Genomic DNA, 24,324 nt, shown 5'->3' with positions numbered 1-24,324 from the left:
TGACGTTGCATGCCTTCATTATACAGGGATCTACTGAGTATAATACTGTGTACTTAATACTTATGTGTGTACATCAGTGCATTGAGTGTGTCCTCCGTTATACTCTGAGTAAGCATTCATTTTCTCTCTCGTGCGTGTGCGTGTGTGTGTGTGTTCTAGTCTGTCTTGCAGAATCCTGGGGTGGTAGACTGTGCTGTGGTGGGTCTGGAGGACCCACTGAAAGGCCACGTGCCTCTGGCCCTGTGTGTGCTCAGGAACGGTAAGACACTCACGGACACAGGCACATCTGATAGGTCAGTTTAAAGTGACCTATTGAAAGTTTCTGTTCATTTATAAAGTGTATTTAAAAGTAAAAGTGTGTGCGTGCACGTTCGGATCTGTTTGTATGTGTCTTAGACCTGCAGAAGAGCCAGGGGGACGTTGTGAAGGAGTTGGTAAGCATGGTCAGAGAGACCATCGGGCCCGTAGCTGCGTTCAGGAAAGTTCTGTTTGTCAGAGGACTGCCCAAGACCCGCTCAGGAAAGATCCCACGCTCCTCCCTGGCCAACCTGGTCAACGGCAAGCCATACAAGGTAACTCTCTTCACCATCGCCAGTCCAACCATGGCTAGGTTTATCTATTCTTAACTATTATTTGTGTATATGTAGCTTACTTTAATCCAGCATGTTAGATCTTGAGGCATTCAGGCACATCAGCCCAGATGCTGCAAAGATTTGCTCATCTTTAAAAGTAGGGATTACTCGACCAAAGTTAATTTGTAGGTCATTGATTCTGCAAAGCCGTGCTCAGGCCGATTCTCTCAAACCCCTCGCTGTATAACTGAGGATTTCTATAGAAATGAGTATACTGTAGATGCTTGGCTCTGGAACACAAAAGTTAAATTACTCACTAAGACCAGCACCGGATTATTATTCCCGTACAGCTGCCAGTTCAATTTTATGTTGAGCTGGTGTTCTGAATCGATTGAACCCAAAGAGACAAATGGGATTAAATCGTGAGGTTACATCAAAAGATAAAATTTATTTAAAGATGTAATACAATTTCAGATGATTGAATATGAAACATGCCTACCAGAGAGGGCTTTTCTCCTCCTCCACAGATCACTCCAACCATTGAGGATCCAGATGTGTTTAAGGACATTGAGAGGATCGTGAGGGAGGCGCTGAGGGCCGCTGGACAGTGATGCCCTGGGCTGCTGCTCTCGTCTGGCGCTCCAGGATGATGTACTTTTGCATACTGTAGACTTGAGTCTTCCCTTTTCTATTCCATTCAAGACACTCCCATCTGTACTTTCCAGGTAGGCCTCCTGCTCTCGTATTGCATTAGGACATGGTCACACTGGGAGATCACCTTTTTAAACCTATTTACATAGATTTATCACCTTCAGAACTGAAGTCTTCCACAAAGCACTGGACTAAAGTTCTGTTGTTTGACAAATATGAATCTGGCAAACTCTTTCACTGACTGTATTTTTTATTGACAATGAAAATTTGTTTGATCACCACTTAGTTTTGACCAAAATACAATTAGTAATAAATAAAAAATGGACACAAAATAAAATGATTCTTTGTTCGTGCAAATCGAGGATGTAAAAACCAAAACCAAAAAAAACGTGGTTGAAATATTTCCGTCAGAAATAACTAAAAGACAGGTAAGGAGGGCTGTACAATAGGTTACCCTGGCAACTCCGACAGAAACAAAGAGTTAACAGTTACACCAAAGTAAGTCACAGCAAGCAACAGGTTCGTCATTAAACATTCACCTCACTTGGACATGTTCATATACACTCTACGCACACTATGAGCTAAAGCAGTTTGTCTTCCAGTTATTTCTTCTGATAACGCGAGTCTGAGGGTCAAACCCCCCACGGCGAAAAAAAGGCCAGCTTGGCTGAGTGTGTAAAACGTACGAGTTACTACATATCTACTGTTTGGCCTGACGTTACTGTCAAGGTACTGTTAGGTGAGAGCCTCTGTGAGAATGAAGTCCTGCTCTTGTTCTCTCTCTGAGCTGTCGAGTAAACGTCTGCGTGGAGAAGTATCGTGGTTTTGTCCTTGGCTGTTAGAGTCGAGAGGTGGTTGTATCAAAGTGCTTGTCACGTCGGTAGGCGTCACAGTGCGTCCCTGTGTCCTCCCAGAATGCTCTGTTGTGATGAGAGATGGGGATCCATCGTGAGTGATTGTGGGTCCGGGGGGGGCGGAGGGGGTGGTTGGCGTAGTCGTAGCGACTCGGGTACATAGGGCTGTATACCACTAGGGGGGCAGGCTTTTACAGCTGAGGGGCTCACGTGTCGACCACATCCAGTCTCTCTCCAAGGTGCAATACATGTTCATCATCGGCACAATGGAAAAATAACAGTATGTACAAAATGGTCTCTCAGGGATGGATGGAGAAATGTTCAAAGAGCAGCATATTGTAACCATGGACCATGACATGGGAGGGGAGGGGGAGAGGTGGGCGACATTATTTGCACAAACTCTGAATATCTTTTTTTTTTTTTTTTTTTTCATATAGATGTGTGTATATATTAAAAAAAAACGTCATATTTATATTAATTTACAGATAACCTACACATCTCCTGTAGAAGAAATACACAGTACGTTATGCTTCGACAAGTTATTGTACATGTAAAAGGTAGAAACGGTGACAACAGGACAGCCTGCAGGAAAGTAGCACCGACAGCTGGTGCCCACATCTGGGGGGGAGGGGGGGGCTTGGCTTGTAAGTGCAGAGGGGGGCGGCTTGGCAGGAGGCACCCCTTGCTGGCCCCCCTCTCTCTTTTTTTGGGAAGTGGGTTGGTGTGGGGAAATGGAGGTGGTGCTTCTTGGCAGTGCGTCTCTTCAGAATGTTTTGTTCCAGGCAGGTTGACCCGTCCAGCAGCTCCAGGGTAACAGACTCCATAAACAGATCTGGACCTGGAGACAACAGGAAGGTAAATTGATTAGACATTCTGAAGCCACCTGTCCACGATGACAGGAATGTTGTCAGTTAGCATCAACAAACCGTATACATATTTTATTGTTAATATTATCATTACGGTTGATGTGACCCTTAATTGACAGTAAGTGCCCCCCTCAATGATTGGAGGCAGGCTCCTGTACCTGAAATACCCTAGCTCTCTACTTTGGCAGTCTACCCTGCCAATCACCTGTGCTGGACAGACATTAGAGGGAGAGACATCAGAGTGGGGCCGTCTCATGCTGCTGCTCCTGACTCCCAGATAATCACAGCTCCCTGGCAACAACAGACTCATCTGCTGAGGCAAATACACTAATCTGTAACACAAGTCACCCTCTCTTACTCCAATTACTCTGCATCATCTGACACTGCTGAACAGAATGACTGATCAGTGCACTTGGTGTGTCCTCCGGTGTACTGTGTATATATATATATAATATATATAAGTAATTAAATAAATAAGTATAATATAAGTATTAATTTTTGTGTGTGTCTGTGTCTTACAGCTTCAAGTCGTTCTCTCATCCCCCCTCAGCAAGAGTAGGTCCTCACAGTGGAGCTGTCCAGACGCTGCACCGCACCAACTGTAGGGGGATGGCAGAGAAGAGGTCAGTTAGCAAGCTCAGCTTCACCCCCCAAGCAGCGGGCCCAGCTCAGTAGAGAACACTCTCAAACATACTTTATGCCCTTAACAACAGACACTGGACAAACAGAACTGGCTCTGAACCAGCTGATAAGGGTATGAAGTATACCACACGGCGGATCACACACAAACCCAAACCACACACACACACACACAGGAACGGGGTTAGTCAAAATGTCACCCAGCTAGCAAAGCCATGGCACAATCGCATCGTGAGAGTGCGGGCCCATTTTGATAGGAATCACACCTGGGACGGGAGCGGTTCTGTTAATCTTGTCACCACAGACCACAGATATAGATAGGCACAGGAAGGCAGTTCAGTTACACTGGGAGGAACAGAATGTTAGAAGAGAACTCTGGTACAAACCTGCTCTTTGGATGGCATCCATTCATGTATCAGACCCAGTGTCTATAGTATCCCCTAATTCACACTACAGAGCTGAAACGAGCTGTACTGGACTGGCCGGGTTATACAGTACATCCAGCATCGTTGCTGAAACACAATATCCAAGCCAGCCCAGTTTGGTTTGGGTCGGCCCTGTAGTGTGTAAAGCCACTATGATTCCAAGGCCCAGAGGGAGCTTTAGCTTGTCGGGCGTAGACATAACTCACTATAGCACAACCATAGACACAAGTTTTGATACACGTTTGATCCCTTTGAAATGAATACAAGATTTTGACCAGTGTCCTCTTTTTAACAGCAGGGGCGAGGAGCAACACAGACTTGCAGTTTTGAACTGTGAAACATCCAAGTCTTCATGTTTCTCTATGTAAACCCTCCTGATTCAGGGCAACTTACATAGCTCACATTCCTCTTTGTGTGGCCGATTCATTACTTTAACTTCAAGGGTATGCCAGGAAATATCTACAGCATAGATAGGGCACAATACCCTGAAAATGTACTCCCAGCTTCTATAACTAGGTCTACTATAACTAACTAACTACAGTAGATATACCACTAACAAGAGAAACCATAACAGACAAAATGGCCACCCTTGGAGTTGGGCACTGAGGACAGAGAGAGAGAGACAGAGAGAGAGGACAGTTGACAGAGAGACCATGGAGAAGAGCAGGTACTGTATACGGTGGGGGAGGGGCAGCAGAAACCAAGGGGTGGGGACGTAAGGCACACAGGGCCACGGCTCCAGCACATATCTGACCTTGAAACCAGTCCAAATACATGTCGTCAGGACTGTCGTCCAGAGCCTCATAGAGGACTACAGAGCAGCAGTCGCAGGTCAGAACAAACAATGGAGACACAGTCAGAATGCTCTCCAGAAGGAGGGAGGGATAGGGAGGGAGCCCCCTCATGTAATTTGTGAGGAGAAGGGTAACAACAACAATTTCCCTCCCCCGGGAGGTCATGAGTTATGCCCCTATCTTGCACTTGCTGTCGGAATTAACAACATTCTAAAGAGTTTTAATGGTGTATCTGTAGGCCTCCTGTAATATCTTCTTAACAACTGTATGACTCTAGTTATATTGAATGTTTGTGGGTGATTTAGTGGTGGCTAGCAACTGAAACAGCAATGTTTGTGTTTTGTGAAAAAAATCCATAGAAACAATTATTTGATATTTAGTTCTTAGTCATCCACATAGAGCATGAATTGAGGACTCTAATGGTTATTAGCATACCGGTGGTACAGTGTGTGTGTGTGAGTGAGTATGAGTTTGTGTGTTGGGGGTTCCCGGGGCGCTCACCTTCGGGAGGCAGTCTACGGGAGTGTCCCGAGGTGGTGGTGAGTCGGAAGCCTGCAGGAAGGGTCTCGGCAGAGCCGGGCATCATACTGATCCCATGGACGTCCCGAGGGGGGAACTGCCTTCTCCAGGAAGGACCCCGGAGGTCCTTATCTTCATACTCATACTGAGGGACAGACACACACACAGGGACGAGCACGTTAAAGATTGAGATACAATGACATTGAAATAACATTGTGGACATATTCAAATCACTACAAAACTGGCCTCATGTCTACATAAGCTCCACCAAAAGATACTTTGAAACCCAAACAGAAAGAGAATATTAAATCTGACAGGTTCCCGGGCGGACCGACAGAATTGCTGCAGGTCCTGAAGCCGAACGCAAGCAGGTACTGACAACGCTCCTCTTTGTAAAACTGTTTGAGTGACTGAGACAGCGTTTCAGTGGGAGACAAGCATCCCCCCCCCCCCCCCACTGCGTTTAAAACACGAAAAGACGACTCTAGTAATTTGCAAGTCACACCTGTGCAAGCTTCACAGCCTGAGATACAGCAAATTGTCATATTCGGATGAATGTTCTGATGGATTTTCTTTTTTTTTTTATTGATCATGGATCATGCCCAGATGGATTTTCTTATCGATCACATTTGAGATCATGCCATAATCTGATTAAACTGCCATTGAACATAGATCAACAATTTTTATGACTGATGTAAGACATGCTATTTTCTCAACCGTCATGAAACCTATAACTAAATTCCCCTAACTGTCCTGAAAAATAAAACAGATTACACTTAATAGCTCATAGTGTATTGGATTGCTATAAAAGATGCATTTATGAGAAGATTGCTATGAACGATCAATTTACGAGAAGAGTGGGGTGATTCTGAAGAGAAAAAAAAAAACAGAAAATAGGGCTAAGACCTAAGAGGGTTAAAGACAAAAGAGTGAAGACCATGTGGAGACTGAGGGTTGTCTGAAGTGCAGAGAGACAGCATGGTGAAAACTTTAAAGAATGATTGACAACAAACCCAGGTGTGTCTGTCTCGGCCCATCACCCATGGTAACAGCGGGACGGGCCTATCTGTGCAGGTGACAGGTGTCACTCACCTCGTCCAGTCGCCTCTCAGTGCCCAGCGCTAGCAGATTATTATACTCTCTCTCCAGAATCTGACGTGCCTGAGGGGAGGAAGGAACCAGGATGATTTAGTTTATATAACGCCTATTTGTGGGTACAGGTTTTAAACCATAACAGAACATTATTTATCCAGTTATACTTAGCAGTGAAATGAAGGCAAGATCCAGCTGGAGAATCACGATACTGGTCAACTTGCTCTTATCACTGTCCTTTTCTACAACAAATTTGGACCCTGGGACAGGCACAAGACAAATGTCTCCCTCTAGTGGCGTAAATATGCTGTTACATATAGGGGAGGGGGGGGAAGCTGACCTGAGTGTTTTGGTTGGGGATCTGGAGGAGCAGCGCCAGGCTGCTGTAGTCAAAGTTGTCATCGATGGCGACGAGGGCTCCGTGCACGCCGCTCTCCAGCAGGATGTTGGCGTAGTCCCTCAGGCCGATGCTCTGGATCCAGCGGATCACCCGGTCGTTGCTCCACACCAGGACGTCTGGCAAAACGGACCACACAACACGACGATAGTACAACACAGGGGTTTAACCCTCACTCCCCCGTCCCCTACTGGAGCTCCATGAGAAGTAAACAATGCTCTGCCATATCACACTAAGTCATAGATCACAGTGTGTGCATACAGAAAAATAAATAATAATAATTCTTCCTTCTTCTAGCATTGTGACTGCCCCTGGTCCGAGCATAGATGACTTTTTCTTACGACGACTGATGGATAGATGACTCAATTACTTAGACAAATGTATTTGTTGTAAGTCGCTTTGGATAAAGGCGTCTGCTAAATGCCATAAATGTAAATATAATACAGTACACTATGTAGCTTCACAACTGCCATTAGCTTTAGGGGATACGTGTCATCGGTCATTTCTAGAGTCATGTCCAGAGTAGATGTCGGATGGCGTTTCTTTATTGTCCTCCATGTTGTGGGTACCTCTCATTTCATGCTGGCTGTGCTCTCTGCGTCTCTCCAGCTCCTTCCTGTCATAGTTGAGCTTCTTCAGACACATGATGCCGTACTGCAAACTTGTCCTGCGGTAATGAGAACGTGCAAGTCACATTCTTTACAGAGACAAGAAACAAAACAATCCAAACTTATTAACCCACTAACTGCCAAATAAGTCTGGAACATGTGGTATTTACTTAGCGACAATACTTTGATTGGCTACAAAATGAAGTATCATAATTTATGCAGTCTCTAGAATGTTGACAATTTGGGCGACTTCATTCACCTTCGCCACTAAATGAGTTAACACAAGTGAGAGTAATAAAATAAACTACACTTCCCTTCTGAATTCAGATAAACCATAGCTGTAGCCTACCTGTGGAAGCTGTCCACCATTTTGAGATGCACCCTCAGGTCCTTCTTGGTGAGGTGGTCCAGCATGCGCGCGTCCACCAGACACTCCATGAAGTAGCTGCGGTACTGAGGTAGTCCTAGACTGGGCAGCCACTCGTTCCCTATCCACTCATGGTTCATATCACCGTACGCCAGAGTCTGATGAAACAACCACCAGAAAAGTACGTGTGAATGACACTTTATGACATTTATACTGTAATACTAATCACTTATGCTTTTTAATTTTTAATTTAATTTTTAACCAGGCTCTCAAGGAAATTTGTTCGGCAATTTAGTTGATTTCTTTTGTCTTTTTTTTTTGCAAAACAGTGATTATTTATGTGGTGTTTTTGCAAATCGATTCGATAAATGGTCTCTCCCTTACCTGGGCCCAGCTTCCCTCCTCCAAATCCGACTTCTGTCATTGGTCAAGCATGAAAAAGAAGAGTCAAAATGCATGACAACTCTTAAGACCTAAACATGTTTATGTCTCTCCATCACTGTAGTCCACAGTATTCTCTCCATAGTCAAATGAGTATTAGAGCCTGTGAACTCCTTAAGTCAGAGTATATGTTTCAACGTAGAAAAAACATTCCCTTACACCCCCCGCTGACAAATTCAACTAACTATTTCCAACTCGTAGCAAAGACGTCTTTAAATATGTATGAACTGAACTGGTCGTTTGAGGGAGGTAACAGCCAGTGGGAGTTAGATGCAATTTGAGAGGCAGAATGATTTCCCCCTTATTGGCATGTGAATTGGCCCCAGGGGGAGTAACAAGGTTATGCCTCCACTCCTGGCCTGCACTGACAGATTACATTTGGTTTGGAGATGTGCTGGAACATTAGGGGCCGATCCAGATCCATTTGCACAAAACCCTGGCACAAATGAGGGCCTCTTTTCTGTGCCAATCACTGTTCTCCTTTATACAATGGTACAGGATTGGTTATTAACCTCATTGTAGCTGACACACAAGCAATATTGGAGACAGGCAGGGGGAGAGAGTGAACCAAGGATAACCTTTATGTTCAAGTTAAGCAGATAATACCTACTGTAGCCTGTACTGTAGAGTGCAATATATGTCTGTCTCTGACCTAGAGACAATTAACACATCCCTGACATCTGGAGTGGATAATACTCTTGTAAGGATTAATATTGAAAGAGGAACAATTGGTTTAAAATTAAAATTTGATGTGATCTATTGAGTGCAATTATCTCACTCGATTTTGACTGGAGCATCTGTCTTGTATGCCCAAGTCCATGTACAGTAGGTTCAATATAGTACTGACAGGCAGAATAGGAAGGAAGGAGATCAACACGGTACTGCTTGAGGGAAAAACAGCATGTACTGTAGGGATCGTGATTAGTACAGAACATAATCGACAGCTCGCTAAGACATAAGTGTTCACTGAATACTTGGCTTCCCCTTGGCCAATGCACCAGTCATACTGTACACACAAGCCTTCTGCCCAACTATCACTCCAAAGAACAGGATCTGCACTGCAGATGGATAGGATGCAACCAAACCGCAGTATCAAAACAAAACCACTATGCACCCTCACTGCACTCACAAGCCATGTAGACACACATGGATAGAGGGGTCTCACACCCAACCCCCCCCCCCCCCCCCCCCGTGAAGGAAGGAAAGAGAGAACCAGAGAGATAGAGACCTAGAGAAAGAAGGCGGGGGAAGAAAGGAAAGAAGAGCAGACTAACCGTTTTGGAGGGGGCCGCGAGGGTCTCCATTTCCTCGTGGGTCACCCATACATTGCCTGACGGCTACGTGAGGGGGAGGGGCCCAAGAGAGACAGCAGCAGGAGGAAGAGGAGGAGGAGTCCGCCAGGAGGGGCAAGCAGTGTTAAAGAAGAAGAGCAGCACCACTGTAAGCCAATAGTGTTACAGCATCATGGTCAGATGATGAGCAGGCCCCGCCCCTCTGGGGTCAAAGGGCACACACAGTACACAAACAAACAAACAAGCAAGCAAACACACACAGCACATAACATCACAATAGCAATAGTCGGGCAGCATACCTACTGTACACAGATGTGTGACACACACACACACACACACACACACACACACACACACACACTACGGAGGACAAAGAAACACATGATCCATGCAAGACAAGACTGATTCACCATAAGCTAGTGCGGAAGTAAATTAGTGCAACAATATGTATAAGTAATGTAATGTATATGTAAGTAAACCGACACACGCACGCACGCACATATACCTCTCAGCCTCACTTCACCCCCTTCTCCTGTACACGGTACTATGACAACCCATTCTAATCTGTGGATGCTAATATTAGCACTCGTGATTGTGGCTGCTACGCTGGAGGATGAGACTGACGTGACCTAGATAAAAGCACTCCCGAGGCGTGCCGACTATCACTGCATGTTTCACTCCTCGTTAAAGACACAGCACGCTGCATTCAGGTGCGTTCGCTCATTGTCCATGTGAGTTGAAGTACACTTCCGTAGCGCGATACCCTGTCCCTGTGACCGTCAAACAGTCTGCCTCTGTCACCCTGGCAACGTTCTGCCTGTAAGACACTTCTCCACCGTTTTCCAGGGTTGATTAACCCAGAGGATGCAGTGGCTGTTTAGTGGGGCAGCAGGAGGTGGCGGACCACCCCTCACAGATGGGGGGGGGGGCTCCGCCAGGGCAGTGAGGGGTGATGGAGTCACACACTCCCTGATGAAAGATTCATGAGGAGGTTAAGTGGTGCTGGCTACACTGGGACAGACTGGCAAGGGGACGGGTGGGGTAAGGGCAGTGCCCACTTCCCCTCAGGGCAGGATATGAAGGGAGTGCAAGGGCTTGTCACAGTGTGTGTGTGTGTGTGTGTGTGTATTGGTGGGTGGGTTCGGAGTGCATTGTGTATGTTCATAAGCATGTATTTGTGTGCGCAGCTCTGAGTGGGTCTTGTGCGTGTGTAAATAAATGCTACATACTGTACGAACAATTCATGTTATTATGAGGCTTATCAGCAGGCTCCTCCGAGACTGTATGCAATTACCATGACAACTCAGAGCTGGGAAACTGGCGGAGGTGTAAAATAGTTGGCAGTAGCTTTGTCAGTTAGAGTACCTGCTGCATTGGCATGTGTATCACTTAGTTGAAGTCAGCTTCTCCACTGCCCACTCTGTCTGAAATTCACTTGCTAACATAAACGACAAAGATGCTATGCTATCAATGTAAGGGTCTCTCTGACAATATAAAAAGTGTCTTTTACCTGAGGAGTGTATGTACCTTTTCAAACAAGGTACTGGATCAAAAGATACACATTTGGTGTGTATGTGAGTGTGAGAGAGGTAGAGAGAGAGAGAGTGTGTGTGTGTGTGTGTGTGTGTGACACTCACGGTTCTGGAGGTTGGGGGCGCAGAGGGGCTGGTGAGGGAGACCATCTCCTGGATGGCCAGGCGTAGTTTGAGTCGGTGCAGTGGGTTGCTGATGCCGATCTCTCTCTGGATCTCCGTGTCCGACAACGCTGACATGATGGCGCCGCTCTTCACGTTGGCACGGCACGCCGCCACGTACCAGGCTGGCATCCCTAGCCACAGCTAAGAGAGGAGGAGGAGGAAGAGGAAGGGCACCAATGATTTGTCATATTGTTTGACAGTTTATTGGTGATTCGGTGGAAAAAGGAGGCTGTTAATTAATGTACAGTAATACGTCAATACTTATGGGTAGACATTATGGGAATGTTTGAAGAAAGACCTACTAGTGAACAGCAGGGGGCAGTAATGCTTGAAACTATGACCTTAACACTTTTTAAGGCCCTATTGACATTTTTGGTGGGTATAGATGAGGAAATAATACAAATGTGTCAATTAAGGGTGTGTCTAACATTGAAACTTTCACTGTGATGATTAACTCATCAGAGAATGCATACCATATCGTAACAAAGCGAAGTTAACATTATCGTCGCCTATTGTTAAGTTGCATAATGCATAAAGCATTTTTAACCAGACCCATTAAGACCTAATACGGCAGGGCAAAGCTGTGCTGCGGAGAACGTGTCGCATTCAAACGAAAAAGGAGAGACCTGAACCCAGCGTGGCCTCGACACCTGCATCCAGGTGACACCCTCCTGGGTTCTGGTACATAGTATATCTGTGAGACAGCCCAGTGCTGCTGCCATATAGGCCCGGTGCTGCTGCCATACAGGCCCAGTGCCAGACAATGAATTAGAGAACAGACATAGCCGGCGTACAAAGAGCAATAGCAGCCGGGAGCCTGATAATCATACAATAACTCCTGGTAATGGAGTATCGGCTGGCACAGAGCTCCAACATCATCATTACAACACAATGACGCTTATGTAAGAGTATGTTGTAATTTCATATTGATTAACAGTTATGTTTAGAGTGAATTAATGTGTCTTGGTGCATTGATAAGGGCTATATTAAACGGTGGACGGGTACGCTTACACTCTTACAGTATGGAGGTAAACTATAATTGGTTGCCGATGTTAAACACCATCGCAGGTATATGAGATCTGTAGGATAGGGAATGGAAAGACTGGTATTTGCGTCACTGAGGGGAGGTCTGGAGCACGTAGGTAGGGATGGTAAATCTATCCCAGATGGGAGGCTTGGACCTGGCTTAAGGGTGCCTACCTCCAGCCAAGCCACCACCGTAGGGCCGTCCCATTGAGCGAAGGGTAAGCCCTTTCTTCTGGCTTCTTCCAACAGCTCATGCCTAAGGGGGGGAGGGGAGGGGAGAAGATACATGGAATGAACACACTACACACATACGGTACACACACATACAGAGATAACACACCCATACACATGCGTGTGCACACAGGTGGGCACACACACACACACACACACACACCCACACAAGGCACTGCGACAACTGTGTGTGTGCTGTACAGTAAGTCATCTCCCCCACACGTTATCTCTGCCATAGCAGCCCCTCTACACCCAGAGCTTTGGAAAGGGCACAGTCTTATCACCCTTCCATCTAAACCCTGCCTCGCAGAAGGAGCATGTGTGTGTGTGCCTCCTCAAGCACACACTAACACACACACACTAATACACACACACACACCTTTAAGGGACAGGGCTGCTTAGTGAAGCCTGTCTTTGAGTTTGTTAATCTGAAACCAACCGGTCCACTGCTGCTGTGAATTTATATCACACTGCTGCTCAGGTACTTACGACGGAGACTGGAGGTTTTACTGCTGACTGGGATGCCCTTTTGAGTCCTGCTGAATGCTCTCTTTCTGGCTGTCTTTAAATCATGTTGGGGGGGGGGGGTTGTGAGGGTGGGGGTGTAGGGGGTCTTCATTCACATTCTCTGGCCTTTTCTGGATGTATTTGGTTGTAGCTGACCCAAGATGGCTGTCAAATGTTTTGTGTTAGCAGGTGTCCACTTGGAAAGCTGTGCTAAGCGCTGGCAGCAGGCTGTTCAGCTCAAAGTCAATTGGGCCTTATTGAAAGAGAGCCGAGGAGAGCAGATAGATGTCCTCTTTACTCCGTTATGCACGGGGGAAATTTACAATATGCTGATTCCTCCGACGCTAACTCTGTTAGGCAGTGTGAGAGACAGAGCTGATGAGATGAGTGGTCCATAAAAACTGTGTGTGTGTGTGTGTGTGTGTGTGAATAAATAGAGGTTTAAGAGTGGATGGGGGGCTTATGTTGCAGCAAGGGACCAGACATACTACAGTGGAGAGATATCTAAGTGCAGAACGTTACTTCCACGAGGCCATACATAATCTATAAACCCCAAGTGTACAGTCGAAAGTGAACAGAGAGCCTTTTGAACTGATAAAATATAGTCATACACACACTCACACAGTCTCTCACACAGCAAACATACACACAAAATCAGAGGGTACAATTTCTACTCATACTGTACAGCAACAAATCCCTGAGAATGGCCACAAAGTCTTACTTCTAATATTGTCAAGTATTGTTAGGCATAAGGACAGATATGAGGCACATGGAAATAGAACACGTGACTCAAAGGCCTCAGTGCAGAGAAAGGGCACTTGAACACAGCATACAGTACAAAGCCTGCATCAGTTAACCAACACCATTATATACATATCCATTCAAATAGACGCTTCTGCATTCAAGGTCTTATCGATACATAGGGGGTATAATGGATATGTTCTGGTCTGGGCTTTATGCATGAGTTATACATTCACTGAACATAGCTGGGAGGGGAAGGAAACAGTTCTGACAAATCAAACACGAAAAAAGAACCAAGATTTGACAGCCCATAACCAGGTATTGCAACTGGTTATTTCTCACATAGATATACACACATATACACAAGGAGAGGAAAGGTTTTTGGACATTCCAGGTGTGAACATCGATCCAACTGACGGCCAAAGATTCTGTGTCCAGCCATGGATGCAGCTTCTATTCAACTGTGGGGGAGAAACGTCTGTTTTACGGTCAAAAAAAGAAGGAGAAAAAAAAAAGAAAGCAAGGGGGTCATAAACAGGCCGCGTAGGACAGACAGAGTGACATCAGCTTTGGCACCGGTCTTTGGGAGGGACAGACGGACGGACAGAGAAGGGACAGACAGGGCACAGCGCTGACAATGGTGATGTCCAGGAGTCACACCGTCACAACTTACCCGCTTGTTAGTCATATGATGAGGGGGGAGGAAGAGAGCAAAAGAGAAGGAGAGAAGAGATAGAGAGATAGATAGAGAGAGAGAGAGAGAGAGAGAGAGACAGAAAGAGAGAGAGAGCAAGAGAGAAAGTGGCGGGAGACAAAAGTACACAGATGTTAAGAGTAAATCTGCTTTTACCACACCGCCCTGCCCCAAAACACAGGAGAATACAATACACACACACACACACGCACGCGCACACACCCACACCCACACAAACAAACAAACCAGAAAAGAGCGGAAGAGATATTAGACAACACTTATGTTCTCAAGTCCAAAAATAGATATGTTAAGCATACAGCGGGGGGAGGGGGGGGGGGGGGGGGGCAAGACACCTCCACGGGTTTGCATTCTTCACACTGACGCATTCTTCACATACTGTAAGCCAAATCCAATGACAAACCACACGGAAATACAAGTCACATCGACAATAAACCATGGCCATATTGATCAAGAGGCTGAAAAATGTCAATTCCGCAGGCAACTCAATACAGTAGCATGCACTGGAGGCGTCACGATGCAAGGCAGTCCGAATCCTGGAGACTGCTATGGAGAGGTCAGCGCAAACAACACATTCCTCAACACACACAATACCTTCTATCGATCGACTGCAGGGGGAAGCAAAGTTATTAGTCATGATGGCTCAATGCTCGCTTGCAGGAAACACATTCATCATTCGGCACTGGCACAGCGAATGCACACAGACACACACACACACACACACACACACACACACACACACACACACACACACACACATACATACATACATACATACACACACAACCCTGTTGAAAGGAGAATAGATTTACACACGAGGGAAACCCCCTTAAACACACTGAATCTGACTATTTGTAATCTATGAGTAGTCTTCAGGAGGTGGTAGAGCTTTAAACTGACACTGCACACAGATGAATGTGTGACGTGTGAGATGAATGGGCCTCAACCCGAATCAATAGTCTGACCGTGGTTGTGTGAGAGAGGGTGGTCCCTGCTTCTTCTGACCCTCTATTGTATTATATGTTTATACAGGCCCTGCCCTGTATTGATCATTTCTCTCCTCCACCCACACTAACTGCTGTGTAAGGTCAGAGGTCATACTGGGTAAATGGGTCCTATTCTGCTTCCCCATAGCTGGACATGGAGGAATATTGGACATGCAGAGAGACATAGGGTCTCACAACAGCCACACACAATAGTGTTAGTGTTAGGAGAGTGTAGTAGATTGAGTGTGTGTACTAACACTATGCAACGAGTGGGCCTTACTGTGTGTGTGTGTGTGTGTGTGAGAGAGAGAGAAAGAGTGTGTGTGTGTGTGTGTGGGGGGGGAAATAGGGGAATAGGGAACAGCCCCTCCCTACTTTCAAGCAATGGTCAGCCCCCAAACCCCTGCCCGATCACTCCGCTCTTCCACCTTGGCTGGCCGACTGGCACCGCCGCCTCTACGTGGATGCAGCATTTGGTCACGGCTTTTCACTGTCTGGGTGCCCCGATGGTGGAACAAGCTTCCCACTGCTGTCAGGACTGCAGAGTCACTACATATCTTCCGCCGTAGACTAAAGACCCATCTCATCTTGACTGCCCCTCCTAAAGACCTCATCATCCCCACTACCACCCTGTACAGTTTCCCTACTGTAAATATATATATATTTTTAAATAATTAAAAAAAAAGTAATTCCTCCTGCTTCTAACATTGTGACCCCTGGTCCTAGCATTTGTTTTTTTTATGATGACTGATGTATAGATGATTCACTTACTTGACAAATGTACTTGTTGTAAGTCGCTTCGGATAAAGGCGTCTGCTAAATGCCTAAAATGTAAATGTAAATGTAAAAATGTATGTGTGTGTGTGTGTGTGAGAGAGAGAGAGAATGTGTGTCTGTGTGTGGGTGTGCTGACACTGACTTCTGACTTCTCTCAAGCTGCCTGTGAGATAGCTTGGATGATTCAGGGGGATATTGACCCGAGTGCTGGGGGTGTTTCAGAGAGTGAAGTGCTGCGTTGGCAGGTTGAGAGGCCGGAGGTGGCCGCGGTTGGTGTTTCAAAAAGCTTACTTCTTTTTCAGCCTGCGGTCCTTCTCTGCCTGAGTGCCCAGCTTCCCCACTCCCATGTCCTGGCCCGCCATGTCTGGATCAGAGGTGTTGGCTGTCACAGGGTGGGAGGGGTGGGGGGGGGGGGGGGGGGGGGGGGGAAGACATTATAGAGCTAATCGAAAACATCCAATGTAGATACTGCATTTAAATGTACAGTATTTTAAGCCAAAACACAATGCATATGTTAACACCTCTAGTAATGTACACACACGTGGAGTACGTTGAGGTGATTGTTAGGATGGCGAAGCGAGTTCCTGTAGATAGGACTGCTATCACATAACGTCACACAAACACATCACTAACTACGTATCAACTAGACACCAGTGAACTCTTACGAATTCGTATGAACTCTTGATATTAGTGAGTAGCAGTGCAGAGTTCGACAAGAGGTCCTGTACAGCAGACGTGACCGCTATCATATAACAACACAAACACATCAATAACCTCCTATCGACCAATCAGCGTCTCGGTATGAACAGAGCAGGTCGATGGTACCTTGCCCCGGCCCCATGGTCTCTCGATGGTGTGCCAGCTGTGCCAGCCTGGTCTTCTCCTTCTTGCCAAACAGGCGTCCGATGGAGGACTTGATGCCCTTCTTCTTGGGCTGCTTGTGGAGGGAGTCCTGACTGCTGGCCACGCTGCTCAGGGCGCTGGCCTCTGCCTCCAGGGTGGCAGCGATCCTGGAACCAAACACACACACACACACACATTTGTAGAGTCAGCTTGTACGGCGATGGAAGGGATGGAACCACCTCACTGGGACGGATGTTTGTGTAACAGATCCAACTCCCTCGCCGTGAGAAAAACAACAGAACAATACTACTGATGTAAGACATGGACGACCCCCCTGTGTGTTGGTCACGTACCCCCTCGCGTCGTTGTGGGACGAGGCTGGCAGCGTGTGGGTCATGCGGACGGTCCGTGGCGTGGCGGGAGGGGACGTCTCACACTTGATGGTGGCCTTGTCTTGTCCGTCCTCGTCCACCGCTGCGATCTGAGAGTGGAGAGGGAAGAGAGGACTGTCAATGAGGTGTTCGACGGTGTCATGTGACACATTTACACACACACACACACACTGTATCATCCACCTGTATCAGTCCCTGTATCATCTACTTGTATCGTTTACCTGTATCATCTACCTGTATTAGTCCCAGTATCATCTACCTGTACCATCTACCTGTATTACTACCTGTACCATCTACTTTACCTGTATCTTCACAGACATCAATCGTTGCTTGCCTGACAAAAGCTTGCTTATGGGAAGCAAGTTTATAGGAAGTTTACTTCCAGAGCCTCAGGGAAGCTACAAGGAGTCCGGTGCACAATGAACCTGATATGTCCAACCCACTGTAAAGGATTGTTAGATAATGTATATAAAGATGCTGATGCTGTACCTTTCTTCTGTGTTTCCTTAGATCACTGGGCTGCAGCGTGGAGGAGTGGAGAGACAATAGATACATCAACTTAAGTTAACTTGAACACATTTGGAAAATGACATTGTATATAGTTACTGTACACACTCGCAACACAGAGCGACCTCTCCTATATCCATATTGTAAATATTGTTGTTCATATTTCATGCCATGTATCCCGTAAATATTGTACTCCATAAGGGAGTCACATGACCTGTCAATGGTAAATTACCAAACTAAGATCACTACTGGGGGACAATGAGTGATTTGTAAACAGAATGACCTGCGGTGCCGCTATTCATTTGCCCAATCAATACAATTATGGCTCATTCCTTAAAAGCCCCTGGGTATTGGATACATTTACTCACTAACACCGCTTCGCTGGGGTGGATTGTGGGGGATTTGAATATTTTTAGCGCAAAAAAAAAAAAAAAAAAAATCCCTGTTACAGGGACATCTGGAGTGGTAAAGCCTCAGGTCAGTGTGCTGACAGTCAGAGAGAGAGAGAGGGGAGGAGAGAGAGGGGGAGGGGGAGGAGAGAGAGAGAGGGGGGGGAGGAGAGAGAGGGGGGGAGAGAGAGGGGGAGGAGAGAAAGAGAGAGAGAGGGGGGAGGAGAGAGAGAGGTGGAGAATCCTCTTGTATTGTTCAACTTGGATTAGAAGTCAGAATGCACCAGAGGAATGCCATTTTGACAGATAAACTGAGATGTGTAGTTTTGTGAACTGGGTTTGCATGTATTTGAGTATATTGCTATTATTAAATAACAAAGAGCAGCTAGAAACCCTTGTTTCTGTTCTCCTTTTGTTTTGCTTTGAAGCTTTAAAGAGTCCCCAGACCACCGCACACAGACCAAAACAAGCTGTACAACACAGGAGCAACAAACCCCAGCCTCCTGGATTTTCAACAAAATCCATCAAAGATATACGACACCATCTAAATCACACTGAAAGAATTTCAATACAAGCTTTAACAAGTGGCTGCCTTATGGGAATCTACTGTAAGCCAGGCTCTCTCTCTCTCTGTCTCAGAGCTGCTTTGACATCTGGCTCAGGGTCCTTTAAGGTCACTAGTTAACCATCAAATCAAGTTTAATGCCATAATCAAGGCCTGGTTGGGTGAGGTAAGTCATTGAGGGGCCCCATCCAGAAACAAACCATTGCCACTGCTCCCCAGAGATTGAGTAGGTTGTTTAGGATAGTGTGGATCTGAAAGGATTGCACAGGTATTTTGGTATCGATAGATAGGTATCAGTCCTTTCAGATCTATATCTAAGTCTCTATGGTGAAAGGGCTAGGCTAGGGGTTGTTTTAAGACAGAGGCCAAGGCCGAATGCAGTACTACACTGTACCAGGGTCATGACACCCATGCGTTCCATGTCCCTGGCCGGGCTGCGGGGGTCAAGCTTGGGGGTGGAGTGTCCACTGGGTGGGGAGGAGCTGGCCAGGGAGGAGGCGGTGGCCGAGGCGGTCATAGATGCCCCAGGGTGGTGCATGCGGGCCAGGTTGAGGCCCTCCAGGCTGACGCTCGCCACACGGTTCTCGATCTCCTCCGCCCGCAGCTCCGTCGACTCCTTCTCCTCCTGGATCAACCTTGAAACGGAGGATTCAAGACTTCAAGATTATAACAGCGTTACTGTCCACATTTACATAAGGCGGAAACTAGTTTTAGGAGGAAGAGAAGCAGTCAGCTTAATGGCATGTGTGGTAGTTCTCCTCCTAACATCAAGGCACAGTGTTGCACTAAAGGACTTGCACAGCATTTCAACTCAACGCTGATGTTTCTCAGTTGCAATAAGTGTCAAATACAGACACACTTGAATGTAACCCACAATATTCTTCATAGAACATTAAGCTAAGGAAACACATTTTAAGAGGTATACTTATCTGAATGGCTTATTACTTCTCTCCTCACTCACCTGCTAAAGCTTAGTTTTATAGTGTTTGGGCTCATTCACTTTACGGCAATCTGAAAAAAACTCTGATGGCTTTTTCCCGCGCTCCTTTGCGGTGGATTCCACGGGATTTGCATGAAAAACTTGGAAGGAGCAGCACCCATAGGGTACTTCAATTACAGGGAAAGCGGAGGAGATGAAAAGGCTAAAAGCCAGTTCATTAGCCATAACAATAAAGAGTGTAGCTCACTCGTTAATTAGATGAGAACTTAATTCCTGGGGCTCAGGGTAGCAATCTGCCATCGGAGCTTTAATCGTTCATTCTCAAGGTAGTATATACTTTCTCTGAAAGAACCGTGGTGTACTTCCCATCGATGGTGCTTCACATTAATGAAGACGTCCTTAAGGCAAATAAAGAACACTTGACAAATCTTCACTGATTTACAGGACTTAGAGCTACTGGATACAGCATGTGTGCATAATGCCACACTAATCAGTCAACATACAGATAATCAAAGCTCCAACAGGTAGCAATAGCAGAGCCAGTAAACATTTTTGTGTTTGAACATAATGTCACACCCAAGACAGTTAACTGAAGTTTTTCTACGTTTCTGAAGAAACTTTATTCAGAGGCAGAATCAAAGGTAAGTCATAGAATACACAATTGGAGAGTGTCACCTACCGGATTTCTTTGTTGATGGCGTCCAGTTGCTCCTGCAGCATCATGGCCAGAGTCTGGGCGTCTGAGTGACCCCCGGGGGACAGCAGGTCCATGGAGCTGAACATGGTCTCCCGGTCATCGTCATCGATGTCCGACATCTCGGTGTCACTCTCGAATGGATGGCTTCCCAGGACTCCTAGCTGTTGTGAGCGCCATTCATGCTCCCCCAGTGATTTAGCCTGTCGAGGGACAGAAGAGAAAATCAGCTCATTTGGGAGGACATTTTTTTTTGTAACTTTTTATTTTGAGTGAACTATCCCTAAGAAGAACAGCACCCATGTACATACAAATACTGGAAGTCATGTTTTGATTCTTGATATTTTCAATAATGCATCACTTTCTTTAAAAAAAATTCTGATCTAATTGGATAAGTAAATCTGACAGTTTCAGTAAACAGTTTTCTAGTGATTATACTTTTATACAAAGAAATAATGAGGCTTGACTTGGCCTTGTTATGCTCCAAAGTATCTCAGTAAATTTAAAAAAAAGTTTTTCATTAACATCAAAATATGATTCTGTACAATAAGATAATATAGATGCCCCAGGGTGGTGCATGCGGGCCAGGATGCAATGTATGTTGAAACCAAAGACAGTCGCACTTAAAGGCACAATCTGGGATTTCCACATCTGTTTAATGGTCTTTTCAGTTCATGACTCTTGAGAGAGAGAGCTTCTTCTGACCTTGGTCTCGTCAATGCGCAACCCCATGCGTCCTCGCCGCGGCCGACGGATAACCTTGGCTGACCGGTAGTGGTCCGACTGGGTCTCCGCCAGGGAGCCCAGGGAGAAGCGGAGCTCTCCTGACGTGTCCAGGTGAGACCTGCTCAAAGACAGATGGACGGAGACAGACAGGCGGAGGTCCTGTGAGACACTGCAACAACCTTTGTTGATAAATTCAGCAATTTGATTAATGTGTTGTGATAAGCCCACTGCATGAGGGGAAATGAGATATCACAGTGAAACACCCACTATAATCATCATTGTCATCATGACTATAAACCAATTCCTTGGACAAGGTGTTAGAGTGCTCTGCTTGCAGGGAATCAGCACTCAACACTCACATTTTTCACCAGTGGTTAATTGGTTTTCTTTAGAGTCATGACTGTGGAGCAGATCGTGACAGCTACTGTCATCACTACCCGTCAGCAAAGAAAAATATGTCTTATTTGAGTTAAGGTGTTTGAATGAAGCAGATGGTGTTTTTATAGAGATTATATAAATACATCTTCCTGGACAAAAATAACTAGTCTCTTTTGAGTTATTGGACACAATGAATCAGGAATGTTCTCTTTTCTAGCTTAGGCAAACACAGACAAGTCCGCAGAAACTTCTTATCAAACAGAACACACGCACGCGCACGCGCACGCGCACACACACACACACACACACACACACACACACACACACACACACACACACACACACACACACACACACACACACACACACCGTGAGAGAGTGGGTTCTGTGAGGGAGCCTGTCCTCAGTCGGAACTGGTCCAGCTCTGATCTTAGCTTGTCTATCTCGTCTGCAAGATGAGTCTGCAGGAAACAGGAAACACATGAGGTGCAAAGAAACCTTGTGATCTCCCTTGTTTATTACACCCCTGCATTTCGATATCTTCAGTAACAACAAAATTATTATGTACTGTACTTCCTAGATTTATTTTTTTCACCAAGCCCAGCTGGTTATGTATTCTGTCTCATTACTAGCACAACGAGCAGTGCTTGTGAATATTTAATGGTACTGTAGGGTTTATAAAAAATAATAAACCAATGCCAACACATACATCATAATTTCTCTATTAAAAAGCACTTAATTAAACCAACTTAATTTTATATTCAAAACTCTTTTTTTTTTTTTTTTTAGAAAAAACTGGCAACCTACTTTATCATGAATGGAATCCTCCAACTGTTTTCTGTAGCCTTCGGAGTCTTGTATTAATACATTCTGAAATGAAAAAGACGTTTTTTAAGAAGATCCATGGCTGTTTCCTGAAATACATCAGAGTAAACAGTCATGGACATGGGTATTGGCATGGCCTCCATCTTTAACCTTATCCTCTAGGGCTGCCATTCTCTCCTTCAGGTGGAGCTGCAGACGCTCGTTGGACTCGGTGAGGAGTCTGTCCACCGTGTCCGACAAGCGTTTGTTGTGTTCCTCGTTCATCTTTTCTCTCTGTCGAGCCTGAGAGAAACATAGGAAAAGAGTGACTTTCTTATCTAACCCACAATCATACATAGTGGAATGACATCTGCTGCTAGCTCGTCATTTCCAGTAGCCTTGCCATGCTAGCTTAATTTAAAAACCACTTTAGCTGGATAACGATGTAAACCTAGATAGTGGAAAGCCATGCTCTTCTAATCTAGACTGCTAGAGGGCAGTTGAACTGAAGCCATGTCATCGACTTTGAGTGCTGTTTCCAGTTGTTATGCTAGCTAGCGTGTGACACACCCCATGGCCAGTGGGTGGGCAGCATGTACAGTAGCGTAGCCCAGCTTAGCCCAGCCTATGTTAGCATAGCACAGCATGTACAGTAGCGTAGCCTAGCTTAGCCTAGCCTATGTTAGCATAGCATAGCCCCCCCCTGCCCCCGGTGGTGACTCACTCTGAGCAGCTCCTGGTTCTTCTCCTCCAGCTGGCCCTCCAGATGTCTCATCCGCTCTTCGATGCTGCCGTGGCGCTCTTCCGCCTGCAGGGTGCAGCACACAGACAGGGCAAGAGGGGGAGGTGGGAGGGAGGGGACACCGGCCCGCCAGTTTAGCAGCCATGGAGGGCAAATGGGCAAACAATGCATGGGCAACAAGACAGACAGAGCCAAAAGCCTCTAGGCTCCCCAAACTCCCCCAAGCATAGGGAGAGGGAGAGAGAGAAAGAGAGCGAGAGAGAGAGAGAGAGAGAGAGAGAGGAGAAAGAGCGAGAGAGAGAGAGAGCGAGAGGAAGACACCAGGCCATGAGAGTGGGAGGAGAGCTGCAGCGCTTTGAAGTCTACGAGCAATGAGAGGCCCAGCCAATGACATGCAGCCTTCGACAGACAATAAGCCCTGCCTACAGATACCAAGGAAAAACCAAAGAGGACCCCCCCCGCCCCCGCCCCCCCCCCCCCCCCACCCCCACACACACACACACACAAACAAAACCACAATGGCTTGTGACCACACAAACAAATGATAACAGCAAGGACAGACAGAGGTCTGATGTAGTCTAGTGAGAGACAGCGCTGCGGCACCCTCTGGGACTACCTTCCTAAGAATGGAGTTCATGTCTTGGAGTTTAGCTTCCATAACAAAGTGATAATCCTCGGGAGAGGAAGCGGAGCTTGAGTCAGACTATGGGGCCGGAGGAGAGGAGAGGGACATATCACAGAGTCAGAGGTGATGTCATGCACACACAAACCCACATGTAAACACATACTGTATACCCAAACATACATTACAAAGGCTCACGACAGAATGTTCAATTAGGATTAACACGTGAGAGGATTTTAAAATGGTCTTTTCCTGGAATACAATGTGAAGGTCAAGGAGGGGTGCAATATGGATGGTGTGTGTGTGCGTGTGTGTGTGTGTGTGTGTGTGTGTGTCCGCTTACCTTGGTGAGGGCTGCTATCCTCTGGGCGAGTTCAGCCTCCACCTCAGGCAGGGTCTCGGCCTTACGCATGGTCTGCTGCAGCTTCTGCTCGGCCAGCTCCAACCGCTCCTGCAGCTGCCTGTTCTTCTCCTCCATCTACACACACACACACACACACACACACACACACACACACACACACACAC

General features: G+C 46.3%; 2 protein-coding genes across 4 annotated transcripts in view; one reads left to right on the top strand and one right to left on the bottom strand.

Annotated features, from left to right (window-relative positions):
- acss3 (acyl-CoA synthetase short chain family member 3) overlaps positions 1–2,441 on the top strand; it is a gene marked incomplete at its 5' end in the record, with an annotated part of 31,078 nt that extends 28,637 nt beyond the window's left edge. Inside the window, 3 exons of the mRNA XM_083691877.1 lie at positions 160–259; positions 397–572; positions 1,100–2,441. Of these exons, the coding sequence (XP_083548003.1) occupies positions 160–259; positions 397–572; positions 1,100–1,183 (360 nt within the window). The 3' untranslated portion in view covers positions 1,184–2,441. The remainder of the gene's footprint in view (positions 1–159; positions 260–396; positions 573–1,099) is intronic.
- A 2,528-nt stretch (positions 2,442–4,969) lies between these two features.
- ppfia2 (PTPRF interacting protein alpha 2) overlaps positions 4,970–24,324 on the bottom strand; it is a gene marked incomplete at its 5' end in the record, with an annotated part of 122,919 nt that continues 103,564 nt past the window's right edge. The window contains 21 exons of one of the 3 annotated variants that reach the window (XM_083692046.1): positions 4,970–5,459; positions 6,413–6,481; positions 6,753–6,928; positions 7,379–7,476; positions 7,767–7,981; positions 8,169–8,201; positions 9,500–9,562; positions 11,155–11,355; positions 12,415–12,496; positions 16,486–16,558; positions 17,020–17,204; positions 17,391–17,518; positions 17,919–17,948; positions 19,285–19,525; positions 20,510–20,727; positions 21,230–21,368; positions 21,998–22,089; positions 22,436–22,498; positions 22,604–22,735; positions 23,157–23,240; positions 24,140–24,274. In XM_083692046.1, the coding sequence (XP_083548172.1) occupies positions 5,178–5,459; positions 6,413–6,481; positions 6,753–6,928; positions 7,379–7,476; positions 7,767–7,981; positions 8,169–8,201; positions 9,500–9,562; positions 11,155–11,355; positions 12,415–12,496; positions 16,486–16,558; positions 17,020–17,204; positions 17,391–17,518; positions 17,919–17,948; positions 19,285–19,525; positions 20,510–20,727; positions 21,230–21,368; positions 21,998–22,089; positions 22,436–22,498; positions 22,604–22,735; positions 23,157–23,240; positions 24,140–24,274 (2,739 nt within the window). In that variant the 3' untranslated portion in view covers positions 4,970–5,177. The remainder of the gene's footprint in view (positions 5,460–6,412; positions 6,482–6,752; positions 6,929–7,378; positions 7,477–7,766; positions 7,982–8,168; positions 8,202–9,499; positions 9,563–11,154; positions 11,356–12,414; positions 12,497–16,485; positions 16,559–17,019; positions 17,205–17,390; positions 17,519–17,918; positions 17,949–19,284; positions 19,526–20,509; positions 20,728–21,229; positions 21,369–21,997; positions 22,090–22,435; positions 22,499–22,603; positions 22,736–23,156; positions 23,241–24,139; positions 24,275–24,324) is intronic. The other 2 variants (XM_083692048.1, XM_083692047.1) reach the window with 2 other exon arrangements.

This window comes from Argentina silus (genome assembly GCF_951799395.1).
Source record: "Argentina silus genome assembly, chromosome: 20".
Lineage (NCBI taxonomy): Eukaryota > Metazoa > Chordata > Actinopteri > Argentiniformes > Argentinidae > Argentina > Argentina silus.
The sequence above is the reverse complement of the archived record's forward strand: the minus strand, read 5'-3'. Positions and strand labels throughout refer to the sequence as shown.